Source organism: Pleurodeles waltl, chromosome 8, assembly GCF_031143425.1.
Source record: "Pleurodeles waltl isolate 20211129_DDA chromosome 8, aPleWal1.hap1.20221129, whole genome shotgun sequence".
NCBI lineage: Eukaryota > Metazoa > Chordata > Amphibia > Caudata > Salamandridae > Pleurodeles > Pleurodeles waltl.
This window is the reverse complement of record NC_090447.1, coordinates 528,111,955-528,139,662: the sequence shown is the minus strand read 5'-3', so window position 1 is coordinate 528,139,662 and position 27,708 is coordinate 528,111,955. Positions and strand designations below refer to the sequence as shown.

The 27,708-nt window shown below is 46.7% G+C and overlaps 1 protein-coding gene across 2 annotated transcripts in view; it reads right to left on the bottom strand.

Annotated features, from left to right (window-relative positions):
• The window catches only part of TPP2 (tripeptidyl peptidase 2), a 635,278-nt gene that overhangs the window by 255,617 nt on the left and 351,953 nt on the right, over window positions 1-27,708 (bottom strand). For both annotated transcript variants that reach the window (XM_069204557.1, XM_069204556.1), the window contains exon 21: window positions 14,036-14,173. In XM_069204557.1, coding sequence (XP_069060658.1) covers window positions 14,036-14,173 — 138 coding nt within the window. The remainder of the gene's footprint in view (window positions 1-14,035; window positions 14,174-27,708) is intronic.

Sequence of the window (27,708 nt, the reverse complement as noted above, 5' to 3'; positions counted from 1 at the left end):
GGATTACCTTCCCCTGTTGCTGTGACCGAGGATCTTCCAGAGGGGGCAGCCTGATTGGAGGATTAATGCTCATTTTCAGAAGCTCTGGATACAAGACTCTCTGTGTCCAGTCCAGAGCCACCAGGATTAACTGGGCCCGGTCGTTCCTGATCTTCTTGAGGACTCTGGGCAGAAGTGGTATGGGTGGAAAGGCGTACAGGCGGCCTGAACTCCACTTGTGACGAAAAGCGTCACCGAGCAATTACCGTTTGGAAACTCCACTGCGCAATACTGCTGACATTGTGCATTCTCTTCGGAGGTGAATAGATATAACCAAGGCTCTCACCACTGCTGAAACAGTCTCTGTGCCACCTCCGGATGGAGTTGCCACTCGTGATCGGCTAGGCATCGACAGGTGAGTTTGTCTGCCCTGGCGTTCAAAGAACCTGCCAGGTGTTGAAACACCAGGGTTATGCCCTGCCGTTCCAGCCAAGTCCAGACATGCGCACAAGTCAGCACAAACACACACAAAACACACACCCTCAGTGGCACAGGGCGGCCGGGTGCAGGGTGCAAACACAGCATCGGGCTCCCAATGCGTTTCAACAGGGGGCTGCAGGCTGGGGTCAGGGGGTCGGTTCCGGGAAACCACAGGCTGGACAAGGAAGGCCACCGGCTGAACGCTGCTGGACTGGTGGTTGGATTCCCGAAGGCCAGGGGGCTGCGGATGAAGGGATAACATTAGGCATTGAGAATCTACGTCAGGTTCTCTCGTGCTCAGGGGGGTTCGCTGAATTTGGGCTGCTGGTGTCGTCGTGCTGGCCAGGAGGGGTCAACCCAGGGTGGACACAAGGTCGGAATCACCTGGAGACCTGCTCTGGAGCGGTGGGCCACTTGGACTCGGGCCGTGGGTATCTGGTGCAAAGTGGGCAGGACTCACGGAATCAGGGCAGTTATGGAGTCCTTCTTGGAGTTTCTTGTGAACAGGGCCACTGACCTCAGGAGTTCTTGGTGCTCTGGTGGGCAGACAGTCCTATGGAGATTTCGAGAGGTCGCTGGTCCTGCAGTATGTGTTGCCTTTTTGTAGCAGGGCTTCTGAAGCTGCAGACAGGCCGGTAGGGCTGGGGCCAAGTCAGCTGGTGTCTGGAGTCTTCTCTGCTGGGGTCGGCTTAGCAGTCCTTCTGGCCTCTTTCTTCTTTTTGATGAGGTCACCAAGAATCCGGTGAGCTAGGTTCAGGAGTGCACTGAAATCCTAGATTTAGGGGAGTTACAGGGTTCAGAGGGTAGCAGCCAATGGCTACTGTCCCCGAGAGTGGCTACAACCTTCCTGTGCCCATTCCCTTTGGGGACAGGGGCACATTTCTAACCCTATTGGGCCCTGTCCTCCAAACAAAGATGGAGGATTCTGCAGGGAGGGGGTCACTTCAGCTCCTGACACCTGGGGGTGGTCCTAGCTGGAGTGGTCACTCCTCCCTGTTTTATCTTGCTGCCAAAATTGGGTCTTTGTCCTGTTGTGTAGCCATTTTTAATTACAGCTCCATGCACGTTATTTAGCATTCTAGGCCTGTCGCTGTGCACTTTAACCTAGATATAATTATTCAGCTTCGTTTTATTACTCTTACAACAGCAACTTTTTGCGGTCTTGTTTCCTTTCGCTCTATCTAGCTGTTCTTGCCTAGGCCAGCACTATGTTCTCAAACAAGACATTCTTGCTCACTCTGTGCTTCTTTCAAGGCTGCAGTAATATAGGTTGCCTGTGAACGTGGTACAAGTTTTGTCTCTGACATTCATAGAAAAACACACATCCTTACGTAGGGACATTTTCTCAGCACATCAGCTGTTTTATTATAAAACACTTTCCTGTCCCTTACAAGTTGGAGGGAGATTCCAGCCAGAGAACCACGACTGTCTTCTAATTGCTGAACGCTTCGCCACAGCTGCTTATGCAGCCTTCAGGCCTTTGCTCAGGTATGAGGGATGATGTCTTCCCAGGGGAACCTCAAGGACAGAATTAGAGCTTAACATGCTGTGCTCCAATATAGCCTAGGTAGGAATTCGTCTATTGACTCTAGTGACAATATAGTAGTGTTATTTCTATGCTTTAGCTCCTTGTCACTATTTTAATCTTGTCATGCTGTATCATCCTGGTTATTGCAGCACATGCTTTGCTATCGAAGATGCAGTCGCTTCATTAAAATCTTATTGAAACATATACTGCCTCGGTTCATCATTGTGTATGTGAGACTAATGTAACTGAGAGAAACGGATGAGACCTGAGTGACCACGGTTTCCCTGAGAAATCAATTATGTCATGCGCTCGGCTGCCCAATCATCCCTGCCCTTGGGTGGAAATGAGGCACTGCTAGTTAGCCGGAGCAAAACCCGGATTGGGGCGCCAGGTGTCACCTGTAGTGGGTCAGACTCAGTCTCCCACAACGCAGGCGATTCTGCCGCTCAAGATCCAGTAGTCTCATTAGAATAATGAGAGCCTACGCGACAGTGCGGGGGGATGGGCATCTCCACTAGCTGGAGTGGCCTGGTGCACTCTAACAGGAGGCCCAAGCCTTTGAGGCTCACTGCCAATTGAAAAGTTCCTGCAGGGGGAAGGTGTGAGGAAGAGCACAGAGGCTCTCACCTCATGAGGGCAGAAACATGTCTTTAATTGGCAGGCTGGCACAGACTGGTCGGCCTTACACTAAGGAGTTGGTTACAATACAGGGAGCATCTCTAAGATGCCCTCTGGGTGCACTGTACAATAAATCGAACACTGGCATCAGTGTGGGTTTATTGTGCCGAGACATTTGATACCAAACCTCCCAGCCTTCAATGAAGCCATCATGGAGCTGAGGAGTTTGTGATGACAAACTCCAAGCCCATGTACTTAATATGGCCACACTGCAAATAGAATGTCTACGAATGGACTTAGACACTGTAGGGGCATATAGCTCATGCAGCTAAGTGGTAAAGTGCACCCTGCCTTAGGGCTGTAAGGTCTGCTAGAGGGGTGACGTACCTATGCCACAGGGAGTGGTTGGTGGGCATGACACCCTGAGAAGGGTGCCATGTCGGCTTTACCTTTTAATCCCCACCAGCACACACAAGCTGAAATGGCAGTGTGCATGCGTTTGGTGAGGGGTCCATTAGGGTGGCACAATTCATGTTGCAGCCCTTAGGGACCCTCCCTGGTCACAGGGCCCTTGGTACCACTGGTACCTTTTACAAGGGTCTTATCTGTGTGCCAGGGGTGTGTCAATTGTGGACACAATGGTACAGTTTTAGGGAAAGAACACTGGTGCTGGGGCCTGGTTAGCAGGATCCCAGTACATTCTTAGTCAAGTCAGCATCAATATCAGGCAAAAAGCAGGGGTTAACCATGCCAAAGGGGGCACTTTCATACAGGGTGCAGGAGGCCATGGGGCCCAGCAGACTCAGAGTGTCTCACCGAAACCCAGGATAGAGGCAGAAACATCAAAATCATAACTTGAATATCCTGGGCTCGCTGCTCGGGAGGATAAGCCCATAACTGCACTGCATTCGAGAATGCCTCCGATGAAAGGGAGCATCTGAGAGGGAGTCATGTATGCCTTTGGCATGTTTATAATGAACCCCAGCAAATGCAGGAAGTTCACAGTAGTCTGAAGGTGAGTGATGACAGCCTGGGGCAAAGAAGCCTTTAACAGCCAGTAGTCGAGGTAGGGGAAGACTGAAACCCCTAGTCTGCGCAGATGAGCTGCGACCACCGCGATCAACTTGATGCACACTCGAGGCGACCTGGTGAGGCCAAACGGGAGCACGGTAAACTAAAAGTGCTCATGACCCACCATAAACCGCAGGTAACCCTGTGAGCAGGCAGGATGGGGATTTGGAAATACACTTTTGCAAGTCCAACTCTACCATCCAGTCTCCTTGGTCTAGGGCAGACAGGGTCTGAGCAAGAGTGAGCATTTTGAATTTCTCCTTTTTGAGGAAGAGAGTTACGTCCTGCAAGTCCATAATAGGGCGAAGGCCCTTGTTCTTTTTGGGTATCAGAAAGTAGCGGGAGTAGCAACCACTGCCTACTTCAGATATCTGGATCCCTCCTATGACTCCCTTGGCCAAGAGGGCCGCGACTTCCTCGTGGAGCAAAACCAAGTGATCATGCATCAGCAGTTCTTTTGAGGGAGGCATTGGGGGAGGAAAAGACTGGAAGGGGAGGGAATAGACCACCTGTATGATCTGCAAGACCCCTTTGTCCAATGTAAAGGACTGCCAGTGAGGGAGATGAAATTGAAAACTTGCTCCAACTAGACGTACTAGTGTTCATACTTGTTTCATTGTGTGGCATATTGCAAGTCTGTTTCTGCAGGTCTTGTAATGTTGATGTTGTGTCTATCTAGAAGGAGTGGTTGGTGCTTCTAAATTCCAGGCAGGGACCAACTTGAATGACTTCCACAACTCATTGGTTTGAGGTCATGCCCTCCTACACAGACACAAGACTGGATTTGGAAACTTTTCCCATAGCACATCTGAGTGTCGGAAGAGTGCGACATGCAACTCCTTATCGACATCGTCTGCCGGGTGTGACATCAACGGAGTCCATATGACCCCCCCTCATTGACGCGCCAACGTCCGTTTCTTCCGTGACCATTTTCAGCACCCAAAATGTACATCCACATATAGAAACTGCTTATTGAAACAGTGCGCTAAAATTAAAAAAAAAGACACCCTTGTGTCACGTAATCACTGAATTCTTAATTCAGGATCTGAATTCCTGTAAGAAAATCATTGAGACAAAATAGGACTCATTTCGCATAGCAGGGAGGATGGGAGGGTTGTTAAGGAATCTGCGGATGGATCTGGTCTCTACCAGATAACGTGTTACCATAGGTAACTAACTTGTTTATCTGATCGAGTCATCTAGCCACAGATTCCTTACTTTAGAAGCAGATACAAAAGTCATACCATCCTTGGAGGAGGGTGTGCAAAATGAGATCATTAAAAGTCTCTAACTAGAACAAAACCAGTCTAGAACAAAAGAAAAAGACTGGACATTCATAATTTTGGTGAGCAATAACATACTCTACAACATAAAAACCTGTGGATGGAACCACAGGTAAGTCAAGTCAGACATTAAAAGCATGGGGATAAAATTATGCATGTTCGTATGACAAATCTGTGTCAGAAGCCAACCAACAATATAAATATAAAATTATTCTCACCCTTATTCAGATCAGAACCCATGCATGCTCACCCAATAAGAACTGTGGAAAGGAGCACAGTAATACAAAGTCAAAAATACATTGAAAACATAGGGATAATGCTACCCATGACAGTAGGATAATTTTGTCAAATGACCCTATGATTATTAATCTATTTGCTCTTATAGCCAGACCCATACTTCGTGTTCGATACTTGTGGAACACCGATCAGCAGGCTATGCCTCTGAGGTAAAGCTCTATGCCATATAAAGCCCTGTCCTAGCCAGACCCGCCCTGTAAAGACAAAGAAAAAGGTCCATCTCCAGTGAATAAAGCATAAAGAATGCTGTATTGAAAGAAGTCAAAGACAACAATAGCAACTATTGCCAGACAGACAGTCTTTTCCCTAGGAAAATTAACTAGAAATAATGCAACTACCTCTAGGATATCCCCAATATATATATATAGTGACATAGGAGTAAAATAAATAAACACCTATGTACTAACAAGAGAAAAATAAATACACATAGATATAAAAATAGAGCCCAGTAACCAGTCAGGCAATACTGGCATTACAGAATGGAAACTATAGTGGGTATCATACCACTAAGGAAAGCAACAGCCATACAAACTATCAGAATAATGAAATTGCCTGAAACACCACCATCAAGCAACAATAATATAAAGTTGAACAAGATAGTAAATATGAAAAAGAAACCTTGATGGCCTAGTGAGAACCAATATTAGTATGTGACCCTTCTTTTATGAATAGAGACTTATCTACAGATGAACTAGAAAAGGTGTTCCATACTTAAACCAAAAAATTTAAAGGATTCTATAATAAAAATAACCCGACTGATCCATAAAATATCAGGGATGTGGAATTCTTATCGCCCGACGCCCGGGACATCTTGTTTGGGGTCAAGGGCAACAAGTTTTTATGTTTACTTTGTCCTTGGGACAAGTAGGCCCAACCCCCTGCAGCACAAACCCTTTGGCTGCCTGTGTACAGAGAGTGGAACTCTCAGCAGTTGAGGTAATGTGTTTCCAAAAGAAAATGCTGTTCGAACTTGTATTTATGGTTCACTATTTGAAAGCCTTCATTATTAGGGTGAGTGCTGTAAATAAATGTTTTAAGGTCACACTTCACTACTGACGTTGGTTCCAGTACAAAAAAAAAAACGTGTATACACATGTTTGAAAAGTTTAGGCTATGATGCTAAGTATAATGCTCCCAGAATGCTCTATGATTATATGCAAATGAAGTGTCATTTAGTAAAATGTGTTGATGCATGCTAGTATTTCCCAAAAATATTTCTAATGGAAAATCAGTGTAACCATTTTCAACACGATTATGGGAAGCATGAAAATAAACAAACACTGACAAAGCCAACTGATCTGACATATTTTTATGAGTCTTTTAGTTTCATCAATGCGTGTCTTGTTTTGACATGGCTTTTGTAACACTTTATTGTTGTGGGAGCTACCAGGCCCTCAACATTGTAACAAACACTGGCAAACCCCCCCCAAAAAAGTTTTTGAACTCTAAAAGCACACGTTGCCACCAGCGGCATAGCAAAGGCCCCGCAGCCCCCCTCCAGGGGGCCCCTTCAGCACAGCACCTGCACTGAGTGAGTCTGGAGAGGGGGCTCCTCCATGTTCTTTACAAAGGGCACCCTCCAGTTTCGTTACGTCACTGATTGCCACTGTAGTTCCTGACACTGAATAAAACTACTTTGTGTGGCAATATGCTCCTTGTGGAAGAGCAGAATGCGATCACTCACAGTGAAGCCGGCCGAAAGAGAGAGAAATAGAAGTTTAATAAAAACAAAATGTCTTTAACACTAGACCTAATTAGGGACCAAGACCCACATGTAGGTAGCTTTTTGCATGTCGCAAACAGCGACTTTCGCTGTTTGCAACATGCAAAAAGCACATTGCAATGCACAAACCCAGTTTTGCGATTCGGTATCCTGGTTACCGAATCGCAAAACGGGTTTGCGACTTGCAATTAGTAAGGGGTGTTCCCTTCCTAATTGCGACTCGCAGTGCAATGTAGGATTGTTTTGTGACCGCGAACGCAGGCGCAAACCAATCGCAGTTTGCACCCATTTCAAATGGGTGCTAACACTTTCGCAAAAGGAAAGGGATCCCCATGGGACCCCTTCCCCATTGTGAATGTCACAGTAAACATTTTTTCAGAGCAGGCAGTGGTCCTGTGGACCACTGCCTGCTCTGAAAAAATGAAACGAAAACGTTTCATTTTTCGTTTTTGTTATGCATCTCGTTTTGCTTTAAGGAAAACGGGCTGCATTACAAAAAAAAAAAAATGCTTTATTGAAAAGCAGTCACAGACATGGTGGTCTGCTGTCTCCAGCAGGCCACCATCCCTGTGAGGGCCGCCATTCGCGAGGGGGTCGCAAATTGCGACCCACCTCATGATTATTCATGAGGTGGGCATTTGCGAAGCCCTTGCGAATCACAGATGGTGTCAGGGACACCATCCTACATTCGGATATGCGACTCGCAATTTGCAGGTCGCAAATCTGAACCTACCTACATGTGGCCCCAAATTCTTAAAGAAAGTCACAAAAGTGCACCCATGGTATGTCGTACCCCTATAAAATATTTGTGAACTGTATTTTAGCATGGGTAAATACGATGTGTAGATTTGCTCATGTAAAAATCTATTGAGCATTTGCAAGTTCAATTTCCCTCCAGCCACTTTCTTCTCAACCCTGGAAGAAGTTCTAATTCTGCCATTGTCAGGAGTAAATGTCCAACCTTTCTTATTATGGGAAAATATTAGAGAGAAGCTGGTAAAAATCTTTAAAACATGCAGGTTAGTAGGTTTGCAGACTCAAAGGCGTTCCAGCCCTGGAACTATTGCTTACTGTTTCCTCCAGCCCCAGTATGCAGATCTGCAGAAAGGTGGCAAAATAAGGAAATTGCTACAGTAGGGATTGAAACTGCAAGTATTCAAGTCCTACTATGGTAGTAGCCCTGGCATAATCAGAGAGGCTATTATCAGAGAACTTACATAATGATTGCTGCCATAATTTGTCGCCACACTACATGGCACCAAAGGGACAAGTAGATCTTTTTACAGGACAAGTAGATTTGAGAAGCAACCTGTCCACTGGACAAGTAGATATTTTAATAAATTCCACACCCCTGAATATACATCAATTTGAATATTCTTTCTAGGGACAAGACTCCACAAAGTGTGAACCCAAACCAGAAGTTATGATGCAAATACATATTCCCTCTCATGTACAACTGCTAAGAACATCTTTACATAGAAGAAATAATACATCACTAGAGGGTAAATTCCTTCATAAAATAAGGAAATCTTAAGTATTAACACAAAAACGTCAAAACAGCCCTAAAGAGTCAAGAATATCAAGGACTCTGTACAAAAGAGAAAACAGAATCTACACAGAGACTACGTCTTAATGGAAACCTATGATAGCATGACAATCCCAGGAGAATGAAAGAATAATGTTCAAAGAACATGTTTAAACCAACAGATATCTACACGAAGGCATATAATAGACAACCAAGCTATAAGTCAAAACTTTTAAGACCAAACATACGTTGTAAGGCTCACAAGATGATAACTTTCTGGTTTATAATGTACTAAATCTAGCAAAAGTAGAGAACTTTTACTAGTAATCAGAATTAATAGTATAAGGGTAAATGTAAAACCCACATAAACTTATAAAGTAGGCCCAAAAGCTACCTTGTTTGAAAATACAAGAAGGAATCATGAGATCGACACCCTCAGAGTGGTATAATCCCATCAATAGTGCACCCTTCTGTTGCTAAGCAACCACAGATGATAAAACGCTCCCCCGACATACAAAAGATACTCCACCTAGAGTAAGGTACATACCATGAAAGTATCAACTCTTGAGCTCAAGCTCTTCTTCAGAATAAAGGAAATTGTATGACCTGTGTATCAGGTATCATTAAGAATCAGAAAAGAAATAAACAGCCGAAGAGCTGTCATCAACAGACCTGAATTGGAAAGCCAGCACTTCTGCACCAAGCACCTAATGCAGAACAAGGAACAAGGCAACATTGCATCCACACAATGCTAGCAGAACACTCACCATAGAAGTAGAACTGGGAAGAAGCCCATCTTCAGAAAGAAAAAACACCTTGAAGCATCCGAAGTGAAAACCCACAGAGGATCCCAAGGCAACATACACCCCAGGGGAAGGCAAAAATAAATTCCTCAATAAGCGGTCAATGACAGTATAAGAACACTCGACCAGGTGTCATCTGTGTGAAAAAGCAAGGACAAATATCCCAGATACAAATCAGTACAGGTGGAACTGAAAGTAGAGGGCAGAGAGGAACAGAGCTAAGTCGCTGTTCCACCTCAACTATCTCGAAAACACCTCAAAGCAGAGTAAGCATGTGCGTCGCATAAATGGGCACCATCACAAGGCATGGCAATCGAAGTGGCTTGTACAGCCTCGGAAAACTCAGAGCTACATAACCAGGCATGGCCATATAGTGCCACTGAAGAGGCCATGGCCCGACCCAGAGTCAGTGGTATTCATACCATAGCAAATTATTAATTTAGCTGCCTGCTGGCCATCTCTGATCAAAAGGCCAAGATCACTCCAGGTATCATCCAGCAGTTATAGCAAAATGTGTACTAATGAGTCCCACAATGAATGGGAGAAATGTCCAAGAACGCAAGATGTATTAAGAGATCACAGAGCAGTACTGGTGGAGGAAAAAATACGCCTGCCACAAGTGTCAAGTTTTGTGGAATCTCTGTTAGATTTAACAGGAGGAAGAGAGTCAATATCATGTGGAACAGAAGCAGCCTGTACCACCAAACTATGAGAAGTAGGATGCCGAGGGAGGCATGCCAGATCACCAGGAACTGGTTGGTGCCTGTAGAAACTAACACTTGGCAGTGAGCCTCAAAGGTTCAGGCCTCCTGTTACAGTGCCCCAGGTCACTCCAGGTAGTGGAAATGCCCATCCCTCTGGACTGTCGCGCAGGTTCTCATTATTCTAATGAGACTACTGGATCTTGAGTGCCTGTGGGATATAGCCTGATCAACAAGGGGCTCTGAATCAGGTTTAGCCCAAGCCCCTAACAAAATGTCATGTAAAGAAGTACCTACTCAACCCGTTTGGCCAAGATGGAGAACACCTATCAGAGGATCAGTAGTCAATTACACAGAGGGAAGTGTCAGATCCAAACCACGGCATGTGAGCTAGAGAGGAACTCGCCTCCATAGTAAGGCCAGCGGGGAAAGAAGGCCCGAAGCCGAAGAAGAGTCCAAGCCACTAGCTGCCTCTAGGTCAGTCAGCCAGCTGTCTTCCATAGGAGGCTGAGCATTGTGAAAAAGCCCCAACTCTTACCCAATACCTTCAAAACCATGTCCCTCCGATGGACAAATATGAGGGGACTCTACAGAAAACTGAGGGAAGAGTATCAGAGACAACTGGCATGATCGGCACCGTACCCAATGTCAACCAGCACTGAAAGGGCACTGCATTGACATCAAAAGGGGAAAAGGGCACAACTGTGATCAAAGTCGGCTGATCGGATACGGGTGCTGAAGGTGAAAACCCTGAAAGGCTGTAACGGCTTCGATGAAGCAGAAGGCCTAACTGAAGCTAAGGTCAAACCTGCCAGCATGGATACAGTCACTGCACTTTGCACCTACTTGGAGCGCAAAGGTGCTCCAGGGGAAGGTGAAGACCCAAAGATAGTATGAAGAGAATCATAATATTCTTTCATCTGGATCAGATTCGTCCCACCCCCAAGGAAGGGTGGAGGAAACGCAGGATGGCTCAGCCATCAACTCCTCAACCGAGGAGTGGTGGGAGGCTGTACGGAGTGAGGTCAGGAAATGGCGCAATTTCGACCACTTGCGTCGTGACTTACTGCGTGAAGTAGATGGAGAATGAGGTCCACATGAACGACTCCTGGCACGGGCCCACAAATGCACCTTAGTACGCGAAGGAGACTGAGGTCGACAGGAAGCCTGGGAAGACTCCAACTGTTGCACCGCCAGAATCTTCGGCCGAAGGTGATGACAGGAGTCACACTCCACAGAGTCATTGTGCTCACTCAGGTACCACATACAAATAGAGTGGGGGTCTGTGGCTGACATTTGTCGCCCGCAGGGTTTGAATCCTGAAGACAGAAAAAAAAATACACTGTTCCGTTTACGCATTCGTCAACATAGGACGAAAATGGCCTGATAAACTATTACCAGATCTGCGTTGCAAGCACAGAAAAGAAGGAACTGACATGAGCGTGGGGGTTATAGGGACTCAGTCGACCTCACATCTGGTGGACGACATCAATACGAAGTCATCCGACACCCTTTTACGACACACACACACGTGCTACGGGAAAATATTTTCGGATCCAGTCTCACACCTGTGGAGGATTCTAAAGTAAGGAATCTGCTGCTAGATGCCTCTATCAGATATTGTATCCTGTTTGAAAGATTGGATCTCCATTTCTTGGCTGATCAGTTAATCTGTGCTCTGAACTTTGACCTCTCATAATGCAGATATTTTTAAGCCAATCCCTATAACAGATATTAAGCATCCCATTCTTTGTTTTTGTTGGCTGTTCAGTGTTCTGAGGCACAATAGTTTCTTCCCAATCTCCTTCACTAATGTAATCATTTCCTTCATCAAGTTCAAGTTCTAAAATGTGCACAATCCAAAATGGTTTATTGTCCAATAGCAACACTTGTATGAGCTATAATGGAAAGGTAGATGCAATGGTATAGTCCTGTAAGTCACTAATCTGAGTTGTTTGAGATAAAGTGTCTATCATTGGGGTCTTCATCAACAAGGGCTAAAGCGTGATAAAGATCTAGAGGGAACAATCAAAAGGAAAGGCCATACTCAAAAATAGTCTCAAATAAGACCAATTTTAGGAATTAGCAAAATGACATAAGGAGTAAAGAAGTGGGATTATACTTTAGGTATTTCCACAGTCTAGGAGGCAAGACTGAAAGACGATGGTAATTTTTCATTCAAGTAGATTCTCCCTAGTATTCTAACAGGTTTGCAACCTTTTATTGTTGAACTCTAGTAAGAAAATGCTGTTCCATGTAAAATCTAAGTCATACCAAAAGTGGTAAGCATCACTAAGACACACTACGACCTAGTGAAATCTAGACTAGTTGGCATTTCAAAAGAACAAAAATCATCCAATACACTTCATCCTGTCCTCAAACTACATTCAATTTGTAACTAAGCAACACTGCGTAATCGGTATGCAAATTCACAGTGCTCCCACTACTACTGCAGAATGCACCCCGAAATATAGAGTATAAAGCACCTGAATGATTTTAATTAACAAAATGGCATTTGAAGAACTGATCCAATCTGAATTATCAGGGTGCTCCAATTCCAGGAAAAGCCTTATGTATTTTTCACCAGATTCTCACAGAAAAATAAGGCAGGAGCTGATGTTTCGGTCTAAAATATCAGTGTATTGCTTCAATTCAGTTTTAAACTGTCACTGCTCATCCACATCCACTATTCAAAAAGAACTTCTAACAAGTAAAGACATGCAAGCAAAACTGTGCGGCATATCATCACCAGTGAAAATGTAAGTAGTGGTGCCAGAACAACATAAGAAGCCATACAAAAATGGTAAATAATGGAAGGAAGAAGGCAGCCAATATGAGTGGGACCTCGCAAGAGGCCTTCACATATTGAGAACTCACATCAGCCAGTGTAGGCTTTTGCTAATTGTGCCACCAAAACAAAGACGCAAAGTCACCATGAGGAGAACTGCGAAGGGTTACATCAGGTGTACTGTCCCCGGATTACACAAAAACAAAAGGGTGGTCGCTCCTTCTCAGTGGCGGCGGCAACTAAATTGTGGAATTCTTCACCTATGCACATCGCACCCCTGGAGTCCTGTGTGTTTCACAAGTATCTTAAAACCTGTCTTTTCTATGCAGGCCACAATGAAGCAAGCAGTATTTTAAAAGATTCTGTGAGTTAGGGATAAAAATAAGGGCTGCCAAAGATCATACAACTGGGCTGAAGAAAGACCTCCCACATGAAAGACTCATAGATGCATTATACATAAACAGAACAATAAAAGAAAGCAATTAAAATCAAACGTAGAGGTATTAGCCCTGGTAAACACTATGCATTTTTTGGACCCACTGCTACAAGGACAGCTCCTAAATTCAAGTCCTGCTTTGCAGTATGGCCCTCGTTACACAAGCAAGATCAATATATTTCCAGTAAAAGAATGCTTTCTTACATATTTATGTTCCTCAATTACTTGGCTACGTTTGTGGAGTCAGCAAGCCTTTTGGTGCCATTTACCTGCCAAGTATATTGGTGAAGGCAAAGAAAAGCCTTACTGAAGAGAAATAGTAGTCCACCATATTTGTAAAAGACTGCTGAAAGGTGATTAGGAGATCTAATTTGAGACACCAAAAGTTGGTGTCAAAACCACTGAAGTTGCTGCCCAACATAACAGTCGTTGCCATATTAGTGTGTTAACATTCCAACTTCTATATTCAAATATATACCCACTGCATGCTCATAGATTTATACACAATATACAACTCTTCAATGCTTCATAGTTCTGTTTGTGCTATAGTATCAATACACTTTGAGCGGTATGTTTTTTCAGGTGCAGCATATACATATTGAATTTCAGTTATCTGAGCACATGTTGACCACTAAAAGCATTCAAACGAAATGAAGTTTTTCTACAAATGCTTGCTATTAATATTTAAACCAATGTAAAGCGCTACTTAAAAGAAATAACTAATCATTAGAACTGCATACTTCAAAGGCATATTTGCAATCACGAAAACTATCCACATCAATAATACACACAATTCACTGTACCTGATGTGGATAGGCATCTCCAGAACCCATCTGCCTTTTGTTCTGGTCAAATATTATCCACAGCTGGCTGTCAAATTCGGATTCGTACAACAAGTCACAAAGTAATGGGCAACTAGGGGTTACCTCTCCACTCTTAGGCTGCAATAAGACAAACAAAACAGACAAACTTGAAAAAAAAACCTTCCCTCTTCAAATCTATTATAAAGACAGAGAAGAGAAAAAAGTATTTAACAAAATGTAGCAAATGTGCCACAGAAAAGCCTTTTACTTGGAATGGACCACCCTGGGCCTTTCAGTTCTTAAATATAAAGTTCATGAATGCTGTACTAGATATTAACACATGAAAATAAAATTCTGGCTATATATTACTAACACTCTCAATTGCCTCCCAATTAAAAGACACAATTGTTTCTTACCTGTAGAAATAGTTTTTCAGCTTGAAGAATTTTCTGGATTCACATGCTGTGCATTATTCAGCCAACTAGTGGTTGGGTCTGGAATTTTTTTGTTTAGTAGTTGTGTGCCTGATTTTTAGATGCAACTTCGACTGAAGTGCATTGGGTTCCTGCTAACCAGGTCCAACCAGTGCCTGGATTCCTTCACTAACCAAGACACCTGGTCACTTCATCTCCAAGTGACAGGCCCTTCAGCACCTGTAAAGCCCTAGTAAATAGTACTCCTGGTACCTAGGGCATGGGTACTAAAGAGGGGCCCCTCAAAGCTGCAGCACAACATGTGCCACTCTGCGGGACCCAGCAACAACCATATGTACACTGCCATTGCAGGCTGCGTTACAAGGTGCTCCCAAAATTGAAAACACAACATGGCACACACTTGTGTGCCATGTTCCCTAAACCACTGCTTGTAATATGTGTTAGTCACCCCTACAGCAGGCCTTCAGTTTTAAGGCATAGTGCATTATATTACAAGTGAGGGTATATATACAGGAGCAAATAAGCCCTTACTATGTCTTTGTCGATTTGTAAGACATAGTAACTGTACAGGGAAGCCACTGTAAATACATGTGATGGTCACTACAAGTTCCACAGCTACATGATGGCTTCACTGAAGACAGGGATGTTTGGTATCAAACACCTCATATTAATTAACCCATACTGATGCCAGTGTTGGGTTTACCACTACATGCACCCAAAGGGCACCTTAGAGGTGCCTCCTGAAAACCTACCAGCTACTAGTGTGTTAACTGACTGATCCCTACTAGTTCAGCCACATTAGCTTTGTTTCTGACCCCCTATGGTGAGAGCCAGCACTCTCGGGGGGTCTAGAGACAAAAACATGCACTGGGCGGGGTTTGACACCTCCTCTAGCTTGGATGGACACTTCAGGGCGGGAAGCTTCAAAGGCCTAACTGCCTTTGTAATGTGACTCCAATGTCTCTCCAAATGGTGGAGATGACCAACCCCCAGTCCTGACCCCACTTTTAGCAGCAAGACAGGCAGGAAAATTAGGCAGATTAGGAGGTGTGCCCACTTCATGCCCGTCCCATCCCTAAGGTAGATGAGCTGAAGTGGACACCACTTTTTAAATTCCTCCATCTTGGTTTGGAAGGAATTAGGCTACTAGGGTCAGGGCTATGCCCACTTCCCCACGGAAGTGGTCATAAAAAGAGTGTAGCTACCTAACGGTGGGCAAACCCATTGGCTGCCACCCGGCACTGCCTGAGATGCCCCTAAATAGAGTATTTAGGTGGCACCCCAGAACTTAGACCCTGACAACCTAAGAAGAAAAGGACAAAGACGCACCCACAGAAGAAGCAGCAGCGGACCTGGTACCAACCCTGCCGGGCTGTCTGCACTCCTCGACGGACTCTGCACCAACAGACACCCCGCCCTGCAGCAGAACCTCAAGAAACCTGGGAGGACTGCCTGCCTTCCAAAAAGACTCAAGTCTCCTGTGAGCAGCAGACCAGATCTCCATCCAACTCTAAGGAAAGGACTCTGCAGCATCCAGGCCAGCAGAGATCCGACACCTGAAGACACCACTGCACCCGTAGTCACCGAACTGAGTGAGAGAGGACCTCTGGTGGCAGCCAAGTCTCTCAGCTGTCCGGAGTACGAGTCCATCGTGGTTTCAACCTCTCTTGAACTCCACGAAGTCATCTGCAGCTTCTGCACGTAGGCCCCCTCTCCCGCAGCCTCTGTGGCAAGAGAAACCAGATGCCTAAAGCACCGACTGCACCAGTCGCTGCTGGCCCGAGTTGAAGCAGACCCCTGGTGTCAACGATGCCCCCCAGCAATCCTGGGCTTGAGACCACTGTGGTTTCACCCCTCCTGCACTCCCGGATGACACCTTTAGCTTCAGACCACAGGAACCACAACTGTAAGTGCTCTTGGACAAGGAAGCCAGACGTCAAAGAACACCCCTGCATCCGTTGCCCCTGGGCCTTGGAGAAGAGGACCAAAGGTGCACCAACATCCCCAAGCACCCCACATTTGTAACTTACCTGTTGTGTGTCCCCAACTGCCACCCCCCAAACCCCCCTCACCCCCCACCTGAGCCTGCAGTCTAAATACACAAAGATAAAATCCTGCAGAAGTTGCAGTTGACAAAGTGTTCATTGCCCAGCCTGACCTACATTGGCTTTCTGGCCTGCTAGCACGTCCACACAGTAGTGTTTGTGAATGTATGTGGTGCTGACCATGTAACTGCCTTACAGGTGTCAGCTATAGGAATATTTCCAAGAAAGGCCATAGTAGCACCTTTTTTCCTAGTGGAATGTGCTCTAGGGGGTGACAGGTAATGGCCTTTTGGTGTTCGCATAACAAGCTTGAATACATTTAACTATCAATCTACCTATGCCAGATTTGGATATTGGGCTGCCCTTGGGAGATGGTGAAAAAGCTATAAAGAGCTGCTTAGTTTTCCTAAACTCTTTGGTCCTATCCATTTAAAATAGTGCTCTTTTAACATCTAGAGTATGGAAAGCTCTTTCTACAACAGAGTCAGGTTGCGTAAAGAAGATGGGTAGTTTAATGGACTGATTATATGAAACTCTGAAACCACTTTAGGGAGGAACTTTGGGTTAATGTGAAAGACAACCTTATCTCTATGAATCTGGAAGAAAGATTCTTCCAAGGTTAGAGCCTGGAGCTCACTGACAGGTCTGAGTGATGTGATGGCAATTAAGAAAGCTACCTTCCAATAAAGGTATTGAAGAGGACATGAACAAAGTGGCTCAAAAGGAGGGCCCATGAGCCTGGCGAGCACAATGTTGAGGTTCCACGAGGGTGCAGGGGGTATCCTGGGTGAAATAACCTGTTTAAGGCCTTCTATGAAAGCCTTAATGGCAGGGATATTGAACAGACATATGTGGTCTGTTCTGTCGATATGCAGCTATAGCTGTGAGATGTAGGCGCATGGAAATGTAGGCTAGATTTGCTTTTGTAAATGGAGCAAATGAACAATCCCTTGAACAGTAGCTTTCATGGGGTCAATATGTTTGGGTTGACAGTAGAAAAAAAAAAAATCCAATTTGCAGCATAACAGGCTTTAGTTGTGGGTCTACGAGCTTCCCTGAGAATGTCCATACATTCCACAGGCAATCCTTAGTAACCAAACTATGACCTCGGAAGCCACATCGCAAGGTTGAGTGACATGGGGGGGTCTGGATGTCTGATTTGTCCTTGATTTTGAGTGAGATTGTCCGGTCTGTTGGGGGAGCTTCCCGTAGAGGACTACTGAGAAGTCTAAAAGTGTTGTGAACCATGGCTGACACTTCCAAGTGGGAGCTACAGGAATCATGGTGAGAGACGTTTGTCTGATTCTACGAACCAGAAACGGAATGACAGGGAGAAGTGGAAAAGCAAAAGCAAAATATCCCTGACCAGTTCATCCATACAGGGTTGCCCTTGGGCAGAGGGTGTGGATACCTGGAGGTGAAGCTTGGGCATTTTTTGTTTTCTGCTGTGGTGAAAAGATCTATATGAAGAGTATCCCACTTGGCAAAGTATGTTTGAAGGACTTGTGGATGGAGTTCCTATTTATGGACTTGTTGCTGCATACTGAGCAGGTCTGCAAAGTTGTTGTCCATCCCTGGGAGATACTCTGCCACCAGGTGAATGTGGTGGTAGAGAGTCCACTTCCATATTGTCTGACAGAGTAGTGACATTTAGGACGATTGTGCCCCCCCACCACTTTTTCTGCAAATAATACATGACAAGTCATGAGTGGACTAAGACAACCTTGTGAAATAGGTGATGACAAATACTTTCAGGGCTAGAAATACTGCCTAAAGATCAAGGTAGATGATATGTAGGGTTTGGTACCTAGAGTTCCTCAGTGGCGAGTCTGGTCAGTATGACCTGAGGTACAGAGCCCAGAAAAGGGCGCCTCTTAAACAGGTTGGTGGTGTTCCACCATTGGCGAGAACGGTGAGTGTGGAGGTCTAACAACACTAGATCCTCCAGGTGACCCTGTGACTTAGACCACTGACGAAACAGACACTACTGTAGGGGACGCTTGTGTAGTCTGGCATGGGGAATCATGGCGATGCAAGACGCCATCATCCTTAACATTCGCATAATGGTCCTGACTGTGTAACTATGATTCTCCTGAAATTGAGGAAGAAGAGTCTGAAAATGCTGGACACAAGCCAGGTTGGGGTAGTCTAACCCTAACTCTGCATTCAGGATGGCTCCTAGATAAGGCTGTTTCTGAAGAGGTTAAAGATGGGCCTTCGAGAAGTTCAGAGTGAAACCCAGTGTGTGAAGGAGGTCCACTGTCAACTGGGTGTGATGTTGCCACTGTTGTAAGATGCAGGCTTTGATGAGCCAGGCGAGGCAGAGGAACACATGAATGTTCTGCCTTGCTGTAGAAATGGTATAACGTCCTTAAGGGTTACCATGTGAAAGTGTTCTGGCAGGATGCATTTGTTTAATGGTCTGAGGTCGACAACAGGCCTGAGAGTACCATCCTTTTTGGGAATCAGGACGAATAGGGAGTATACTCCTGTCCCTTAATGTTGTAGTGGAACGATCTCTATGGCCCCTTTGAGAAGAAGGGATTGGGCCTCTTGTTTGAGAAGGGTTAGGTGCTCCTGAGATAGCCTGTGACTGCGAGGGGGAACATTGGGAGGAGTGGTGGTGAGCTCCACACAATAATCATGTTGGATAATGAAGGGGACCCATTGGTCCGTGTTAATATTGTCCCAATGTGAATGAAAGTGTTGTAGTCTTCCCTCAACAGGTGTTGGATGAGCGGGGGGAAGATGGAGGTAGCCACTGCTTTGCAGTGGAGGAGGAGCCTCATCCCTTATTTGTGGTACCTCTATTGGAGCCTCTGTAGAAGCCTTTAGAATAGGTGGTTTGAGGTTGTCTGGGGTGGGATATGAACGCCTCAGAAGAGGAGGCTTCCTTTAACTCGCATTGGCGAAAAGTGCCCCTTTGTGTGCGAAACTGAAGGGCACCCAAAGCTTTTGCTGTGGCCATGCCCTTTTGGAGCTTCAAGGGTAGTGTCCACTTGTGGCTCAGAAAGACACTCCTTGTTAAATGTCATATTAAGGATCGCTTGCTAGACCTCTGGTTTTAATCCATAGCAGCGCAGCCACACGTGTTACTGTTTATGTCACGTGCAGCTGTGTCAGTGGCATACAGGGCACAGCAAATGGAATTATTAGATATTGTCTGCTCCTCAGCAACTCTTTGCTGTCCTCCTTTTCTGTGCTCATCTGGTAAGAATTGGAGGAGCTCCTCCATTTCGTCCCAGTGAGCCCGGTCCTATCTGGCAAACAATGCTTGTGAGTTGGTGTTACGCCAATGACTGGCTGCCTGCGCAGCAACCCGTTTGCCCACAGCATCAATTTTCCTACTCTCCGTCTCAGGAGGAGGAGAGTCTCCACTGGCCTGGCTGTTAGTTTGATTTGGAGCTGTGGTAGCTACAACTGAGTCAGGGGGGACCTGTGACCTAATGTATACAGGGTCAGAGGGAGCAGATTTGTTGTTTTTGTCAACACTAGATGTAATAATCCTAGAGCGAAAGGACTACTTTAAGATTTTGTCTGAGTGATGAGCATGCCAGGGAGCATTGGGAGGAAGTGAATAGCCCTGTGTGTGGAAGTAAGGTTGTTGAGGAGGAAGTCCTGTTCAATAGGGTCTCTATGTAATTCCACATTATGAAAAGTAGGCTGTGCCACTACTTGCTGGTATGAAGTAGTGTGCTCTGGTATTGAGGGTCCTGTGGGGTAGAGGTCAGGATCATTAGACAGGTTAAGTTTGGGATCATAAGCATCCCAGGGACCTGGGTGGTGTTGTGGCCCACCTAAATTCTCCCCTCAGCAAATAACCCTGAGAAATATAATCTCCTGGTGTAGGTGAAGCGGGTGAATGAGGTGAGGGAGGTGGAGAGGCATAGACGGTTGAGGTGAAGGATGCAGAGGAACATGTGGAGAAGGTTTAGGAGGTTGACTAGTGGCCTTGTCCTTGGTAATCTTCTTTTGATGTGGAGGAATGTCCAAAGCTTCCTGGAAGGAAAGCTTACTTTTCAAAGGTCCAGGTGGTGATGTAAAAATACCTCCTGTGCCCCCCTGAATTTGGAGGCAGCGCTGACGAGCATCTATAGTCTCCAGGATAGGCTCCACAGGAGAAAGAGTAGTAGAACACTGACCAGAGTCTGCTGCTTCCGACGATCTTGGTTGTGTGTTTCAACACCAAAGATCTCAGTGGTGTGATTTGGTCGGCACCAAATTGGAGGCTGGAGGTGTTCAGCCTGGAGTCAAAGCTTGGCTTGAGATGAAGAACATATCTAGGCCCGATGAAAAGGAGGTAAAGCCAAGGGCGGTGCCTTGGTCTTGTCAGATGGTTCTGGTGGAGAGTCAGAAGGTGGGTCAGCCAAAGTAGCTTTTCAGTTCTGACCATGGCCTGGTGGCAGTGGTGGACTGGCCACCTCGAGAAGAGGACTTAACCGTCTTATGGTGGACAGGAGGGTCCATGGTCCTCGCAGGTTGCGCCAAGATGGTCTTGTGGCATTCAATGTCTAACTGTACATCAGAGTCTGAAGAGTCCTGAATGGAGAGGGCCTCCTCCTTCTAGGTGGGCTCCTACCGAGCGTGCTCCTCATCAAAGATGTCCGGGGTGTCGTCTGGAGTCTTGTGTGGCATTTCCAATCGACGTGCTCTTTGGTCCCAAAGGGTCTTCCTCAATCAGAAAGATCTGCAGGCACCACAGGTAGCCTCTTGATGATCGGGGGAGAGGGAGAGATTACACACTAGATGCTGGTCGGTGGAAATTTCGAATGGCACAGAGGGCAGAAGCGGAATGTAATCTGTTCCATCAGGTTTGCATGTCCATCGGTACTGCGTAGAAGATAGGCCCGAGTCGGGTGTAGACGCTCCCTAGGGCATGCAGTCAGTGTCCGAACTATTGAGTCGAGGCGAGCACAAAGGTGGAGGAAGTACAAGTGAGAACAATACCATCAAAAGAGGGTAAGGCAGGAGAAACTTTTTGAATCGAAGCGAATCGACAGACTGAGCGAAGACACACGTCCGAACCAGACGGCAGACAGAAAACAATCTAACAAAGAAGTCGATCCTCATGCACAATATCACAGAGGGAAGGAGTCACTCAATCCTCTGACTCGGAGCACTTCTTCAAAGAAAAAAAAACCTGCACCATTCCAGACCCAACACTAGATGGCGAGAGTATGCAGAGCATGTCTATCTACAACCACACAAGCCATCAAACTAAATGCTTCAGTACTCTTTGTCCCACTTGAGTTTCCTTGCTCGTTTGGATGTCTATGCAATAATGCCTTATAGAAGTGTGCATTGATGACCAAGTGTTAGCTCTGCAACTGGTATATTTACGTGAAAGGCTACTGTTGCTTCTTTTTTGCAAGTAGAGTGTGCCCTTAATTTGATATGGAGTTGTACTCCTGCGGTTTCATGACACATTTATATAATGCAGGATCCATCTAGAAATGGTAATCTTTGGAACTGGTTTTCCTTTGTTGTTGCCTGTAAATGACACAAATAGTTGTTTCCTCTTCTGATTGGTCTAGTTTTCTCCATACAATACATTATCGCTCTTCTACTGTCTACCGTGTGCAGCGCTCTTTCTACTGCAGATTTTGGATATTGAAAGAAACTCAGTATTTGAATTGATTGATGTGGAAGGAAGATATGACAATCATCAAGAAATACAGGTATGCTCTCATGACTATCTTGTCTTTGTGTGTTTGCATGTATGATTCTTGAATTGGGAGTGCCTGTAATTCACTTACTCTATGCAGAGATGTCATTGCGATAATGATAGCTGTTTTGAAAGTGACCAGTTTCAAGGATGCTTTGTGAAGAGGCTCAAAAGGTTTCTTTGTTATTTATATTAGCACAAAATTTAAGTTCCATATCGGAGTTCGTACTTTTCTTCGAGGTGCTAATCTTTTTGTTTCCTCCAGGAATCTTTTAATTACTGGAGTTGTGAGGATAGTCCTTCCTATATGGCCTCTTGCGTAGGCCACTATTGCTGCCAAATGTACTATTAATGAGGCATATAGGAGGCTGGCTCAGTACATAGTGTTCACTGAAAGGTGAGGCACCCTGTATGGAGTCCAGGCAACCCTTAGTGATAGTGTAAGAGATTCTAGATAACAAGAGCTCTCAGAGGGGTAGCTGTGGAGAGCAGCTAAGGCTTATCCAGGAGGGTGTAAAGCAGTTTCAAATACCACACAGGTCAGGGACGTACACAAAGCAAAGAATCACACCAGTGTTAGAAAATATTCTAAATTTATGGTAACACAGACCCTACAACTTTGGAATCTCCTAACCGGCGATATGATCATACAAAATTATAGTTTGAAAAAGGTATGTACAGGCATATAATAACATGTGCACAGGGTGGGAAGGGGTTACAAAGGAACACCTAAGGTAAGTAAGTAGGATTCCCTAGGTGCCCGTTTGCAGAGGTGTAACCCCAGGTTAGGTGTCCACTGGATAATGTGAGGGAGTCGTAGTTGGAGTTTCGTGGATTTAGGACCCTTCTCAGAGGACCCGAGGATGCCTGTTGGGACAAGGGAGGTTGGATAGTGCCTCCTCCTGTAGGTACTCAGAATAGTAGGGTAGCTATACCAGGGTGCCCAGGTGCATAAGGGTGAAGTTGTGTCTGAACCTCCCGCTGAAGTCAATGGGGACCTTGGTTGTCCAGCTGTTGTCATGACCCGTGGACCAGGTCAGCGGAACCTAGGCGTGGATTCCTGAAGCAGACCTAAGGAAGGGGGGGGGGGGAGACAGATCTAGACCATCCGGAGGTGGCCAGGCGTTGCAGGAGATGCTTTTCTGTCAGAATGTGGTCGAAGAGGTGCAGCTGTGGAGTCCAGGTGTTGCAGGTAGACCCATGGAGTTGTCTACGAGCTGTCCCACACCGGTCGTCGGATTGTAGAGGGGTCAGTGGTCAGCGGGACCACCAACAAGTCTTGGCAAATGCAGGGAGCATGAAGATTGCAGGGTATGTGGGGTCCAGCAAGGTCCAGGTGGCCTAACCTTTGCAGGTAAGTCAGGGCCAGCCCTCAGCAAGCAGGAGAGCCTGCAGAAATCGATGGAGCCCCCAGCAGGATCCTCTGGCAGCAGGCACAGGTAGTGGCTGGGAGGAGTCAGCAGCCCAGCAAAGATGGATGCCCACGTCACAGGAGTTGCAGAAAGGACATCTTTCTTGGAGATGGGGAGTGTGGGAGGTCATGTCTTCTTGGTACTAGGAGGTCCTCGAATTGAAGAGACGACAAGCCTTAGCAAAGACAGACATGGTGCACAGGGGTTCCAGCCAAGCAGCTCTAGCGAAGGACCACAGACTTCTCAGTTGCAAAGAAGACAGGTCAGGTCTCCGGAGTGCTACAGAACCACCACCTGTGTTGTAGAGCCTTGAAGAGTCCGTGCGACAGCAGGATCCCCAAACCGGTCATCGATGTTGAGCTCCTGTGGATGCAGGGGAGTGGATCCTTCACTCCAATAGAGATTTCTTCTTGCTGTTCTAGGTGCAGGCAGTGTCCTTGTGACTCTAGAGGATGCACGGCCACTGAGACCGCAAAAGTCTTGCAGAGCTTAGCAACAAAGTTGCAGTAAGGGCCCCCTACTGGTTACAGTCTTGCTCTCAGTCCCAGCGAAGAACAGCAGCGGTTCCAGTTTCCAGGTTGCAGAACTGTCTTGCAGAGGAGACTTGCAGACTGATCTAGAAGTCTTAAGACATATCGAGGAACCCACCCCGAGGGAGGCCCTTAAGTAACCCAGGAAGGGGGTATGACACATTCTGCAGGGACCCACCTATCGAGGGGGGCGGGAGGGGTCAGGGATGTCATCCAGATGGACTAACCAGTCAGATGCTCCTAGGGCCTCTGCTCATCTTATTTCCAAGATGGCAGAATCAAGGGGCCACCTGGCAGAGCTCTGCACGTCTCCCTAGGGGAGGAGATGGATGGGGGTTGGTCACTCCCCAGTCCTTTGACTGGTTTGGCACCAGATCGGGAGCCGGGGGCTCCTGCACCGAGGTAAACCGGTTTCCAAAAAGAGGGCACCAAATGTGCCCTTCAAAACAGTCTGGTGGCTATCATAGGCACCCCCAGCACCCACATTCCAGCCCAGTGACACCTATTTCTAAAGGACAGGTGGTCACACCTCTCCTCTACAGGAAATGCTTTGTTCTTCCTTTCCCGCCCCAAGTTAAGCTCAGCAGCAGCAGGGCAGAACTGTGTCTGGGGTTGGCACAGGCTAGCACGCAGACCCTGCAAGGCTGTACAGGCAGACATGAGGGATCCCCTACGGAACCCCCAGAGTACATGATATCATGCAACTAGCACTGGAATCGGTGTAGTTATATGATTCCAACACGTTTGATACTAAACATGCCTAGATTTGATGAAGCTATTATGTAGTTGGACATATTGTGCTGACCAGTGTCCACTACATAGCTTAGGATGGCTTCCCCACACTTACAAAGCCTAGATAATGGAGTTTGTAGGGGCACCTCTGCTCATACAAGGGTGCCCTCACAATGAGAACCAAGCACCCTGCCCTTGAGCTGAAGGGTCTACCTTAGGGGTGACTTATAGGATCAGAGTGCAGTGACCACGCTATGAGGCAAACATTATATAAGGGCTAAAAGGTGCATGCAGCATTTCACACAGGCTGCAAAGTCAGGCCTCTAGTCACAGTTTGCATGGGCCCCCATGGGTGGCACAATACATGCTGCAGCCAATGGAGGACCCCTGGTGTACCAATGCCCTGGATACCCAAGTACCATACACTAGGGACTTACAGGGGGGGGCACCAGTATGCCAAATGTGGTATGTAAAAGTTTCTTAGCAACTAAGTTTAGAAGAGAGAACAAGAGACACTGGGGTCCTGGTTAGTAGGATCCCAGTGCACTACAGTCTAAATGTACTGACACCAGAAGACCACACCATCCTAGTCACTACTGTCAGATCTCTGTTGAGGAAAGGAGAGGGATCTGCCTCTGACCCAACTGCGGTTTGTTAACAACCCCTCCCCCATATCTTGTGCAATTCTCTCCGAGATCTGGACCATGTTGAAAAGATTCCCCTGACGCTGCATTTACTGGAACTTCAGGTCCTACTGCAGAGCCATCTGGTATAAGTCACCAGAAGGGTGAAGGAGGCCATGAGGCCCAGTCGCCTCAGTATCATCCTCACCAAAATCCAGGATAGAGGTTGAAACTTCGTTATCATAGTCAGAACATCCTGAACTCGATGCTTGGGAGCATAAGCCTGAAACTGCACTGTGTCTAGAACAGCTCCAATGAAAGGGAGTATCTGAGAGGGAGTCAGGTGCAACTTTGGCTTGCTTACAGTGATCCCCAGAGAATGCATGAGGCCCGCTGTTTGTAGGTGGGAGACAACAGACTGGGGCGAGCCCACCTTCAACAGCCAGTCTTCGAGATAGGGGAAGATTGAAACCCTTGATATGCACAGATGAGCTGCCACCACTGCCATTCACCTTAGTGAACACCCGAGGGGCGTTGGTAAGGCCAAAAGGAAGCATGGTGAATTGAAAGTGCTCGTGGCCTACTGTGAACCGCAAGTAACGTCTGTGGGCAGGCAGGACAGGAATATGGAAATAAGCATCCTGCAAGTTCAATCCTACAATCCAGTGTTCTGGGTCCAGGGCAGAAAGAACCTGAGCCAAAGTGAGCATTTTGAACAACTTCTTGAGGAAGAGATTGAGGGACTAAAGATGTAGGACAGGGCTCAGGCCCTTGTGCTTTTTGGGTACCAGAAAGTAGCAGGAATAGCAACCACAACCTACTTTTGGCACAGAAACCCTCTCTATGGCTCCTTTGACTAAGGGAGCTGTAACCTCCTCTCGTAGAGGTAACAAGTGATCCTCTGTTATCCAATCGGAGGATGGTGGCTTGGATGGAGGGGTAGTCTTAAAGAGTAGGGAGAAGCCCCCCCCCCCTCGGACTATCTGCAATACCCACCTGTCTGTTGTGATGGATTGTCAGAGGAACAGGCGTGGGGGATCCTGCCTCTCAGTGGTGCCTGGTGAGGAAGAGTCAGACTAGGAAGGTTTGGAGGTAGCTGTGGGGAGAGGAGGGTGGGGAGTTTGACTGGCTGTACCGCCGGCTCCCTGATCTTCAAGGGCGGTGGATCCCACATCCCCTCCCACGCATAGGCTGGCCAGCATGCGCTGCAAAGTGGCTGGACAGATTTTGTGGGCACCCCTTCCATAGCCACAAAAGGGGCAGAAGCCAGACTGAGGGGGACAAGGGGCCACCATGACAGCCAAGGACCTGGTCGTGCCACAAGATACTTAAAGAGCTCGAGCACAGAGTCAGCGTTTACTCCGAAGAGACGGTTGCCGTCAAAGGGCATGGTCATGAGGTTGGCCTAGACATCCCCCCGAAAAGCCAGACGTCCTCAACCGGGCGTGGTGCCTCAGAACCACTGTCGATGCAACCTGCTCTGCCGATTTAATCTGTAGTGTCCTGTCCACATCAGATTGTGAACTTTGCTGCCGCGCTCCCATCAGAAACTGCTTGGGAAAAGTACAGCCTGGGCCTCCTCCGGGACCTGTGGCAGCACTAAGCAACTGTATTCCACAGCGTCTGGAAATAACGGCCCAAAAGACATGCAGTGTTCATTGGCCACAATGCCAGGCTTGTGGAAGAAAACATCTTCCCAAAGTGCGGTCATCCAAGCCTCTTGGATTCCCTATCCGGGGGTGCGGAAGAGAACGCGCTATGGGAGGTAGATGATTGGATGACCAAGCTCTCAGGGGTGGGGTGCTGCGCAAGGAAACCTGGGTCAACCGGAGCAGGGCGATGTTGGCAGGGAATTGTCCTCTTCACAGGAGCCCCTATGCTGGGTTTGGACCAAGTACCCAGTAGGATATCCTTAAGGGCTTCAATAAAGGGGAGCAGGGGTTCAGAGGATAAAGCTCCAGGTTGAAGCACCTCTGTCAGGAGGTTAGTCCTAACTGCCACCGAAGGCAACTCAAGGTCCAGAGCATCAGCTGCTCTTCTCACCACCATAAAATATGACTCTCCCTCCTCTGTAGCCACTGTAGTGGGAGAAATCATACAAATATCTGGGGAGGTTTCCAGGCCACTGGCTTCACCCAAGCCATACGCCAGTCCATAGATTCTTAGAGCTGGTATTCCAGAGGGTTCAGCAGCCCCCTCCCATTTCTCACTGTAACCTAGCCCAGAGGAAAA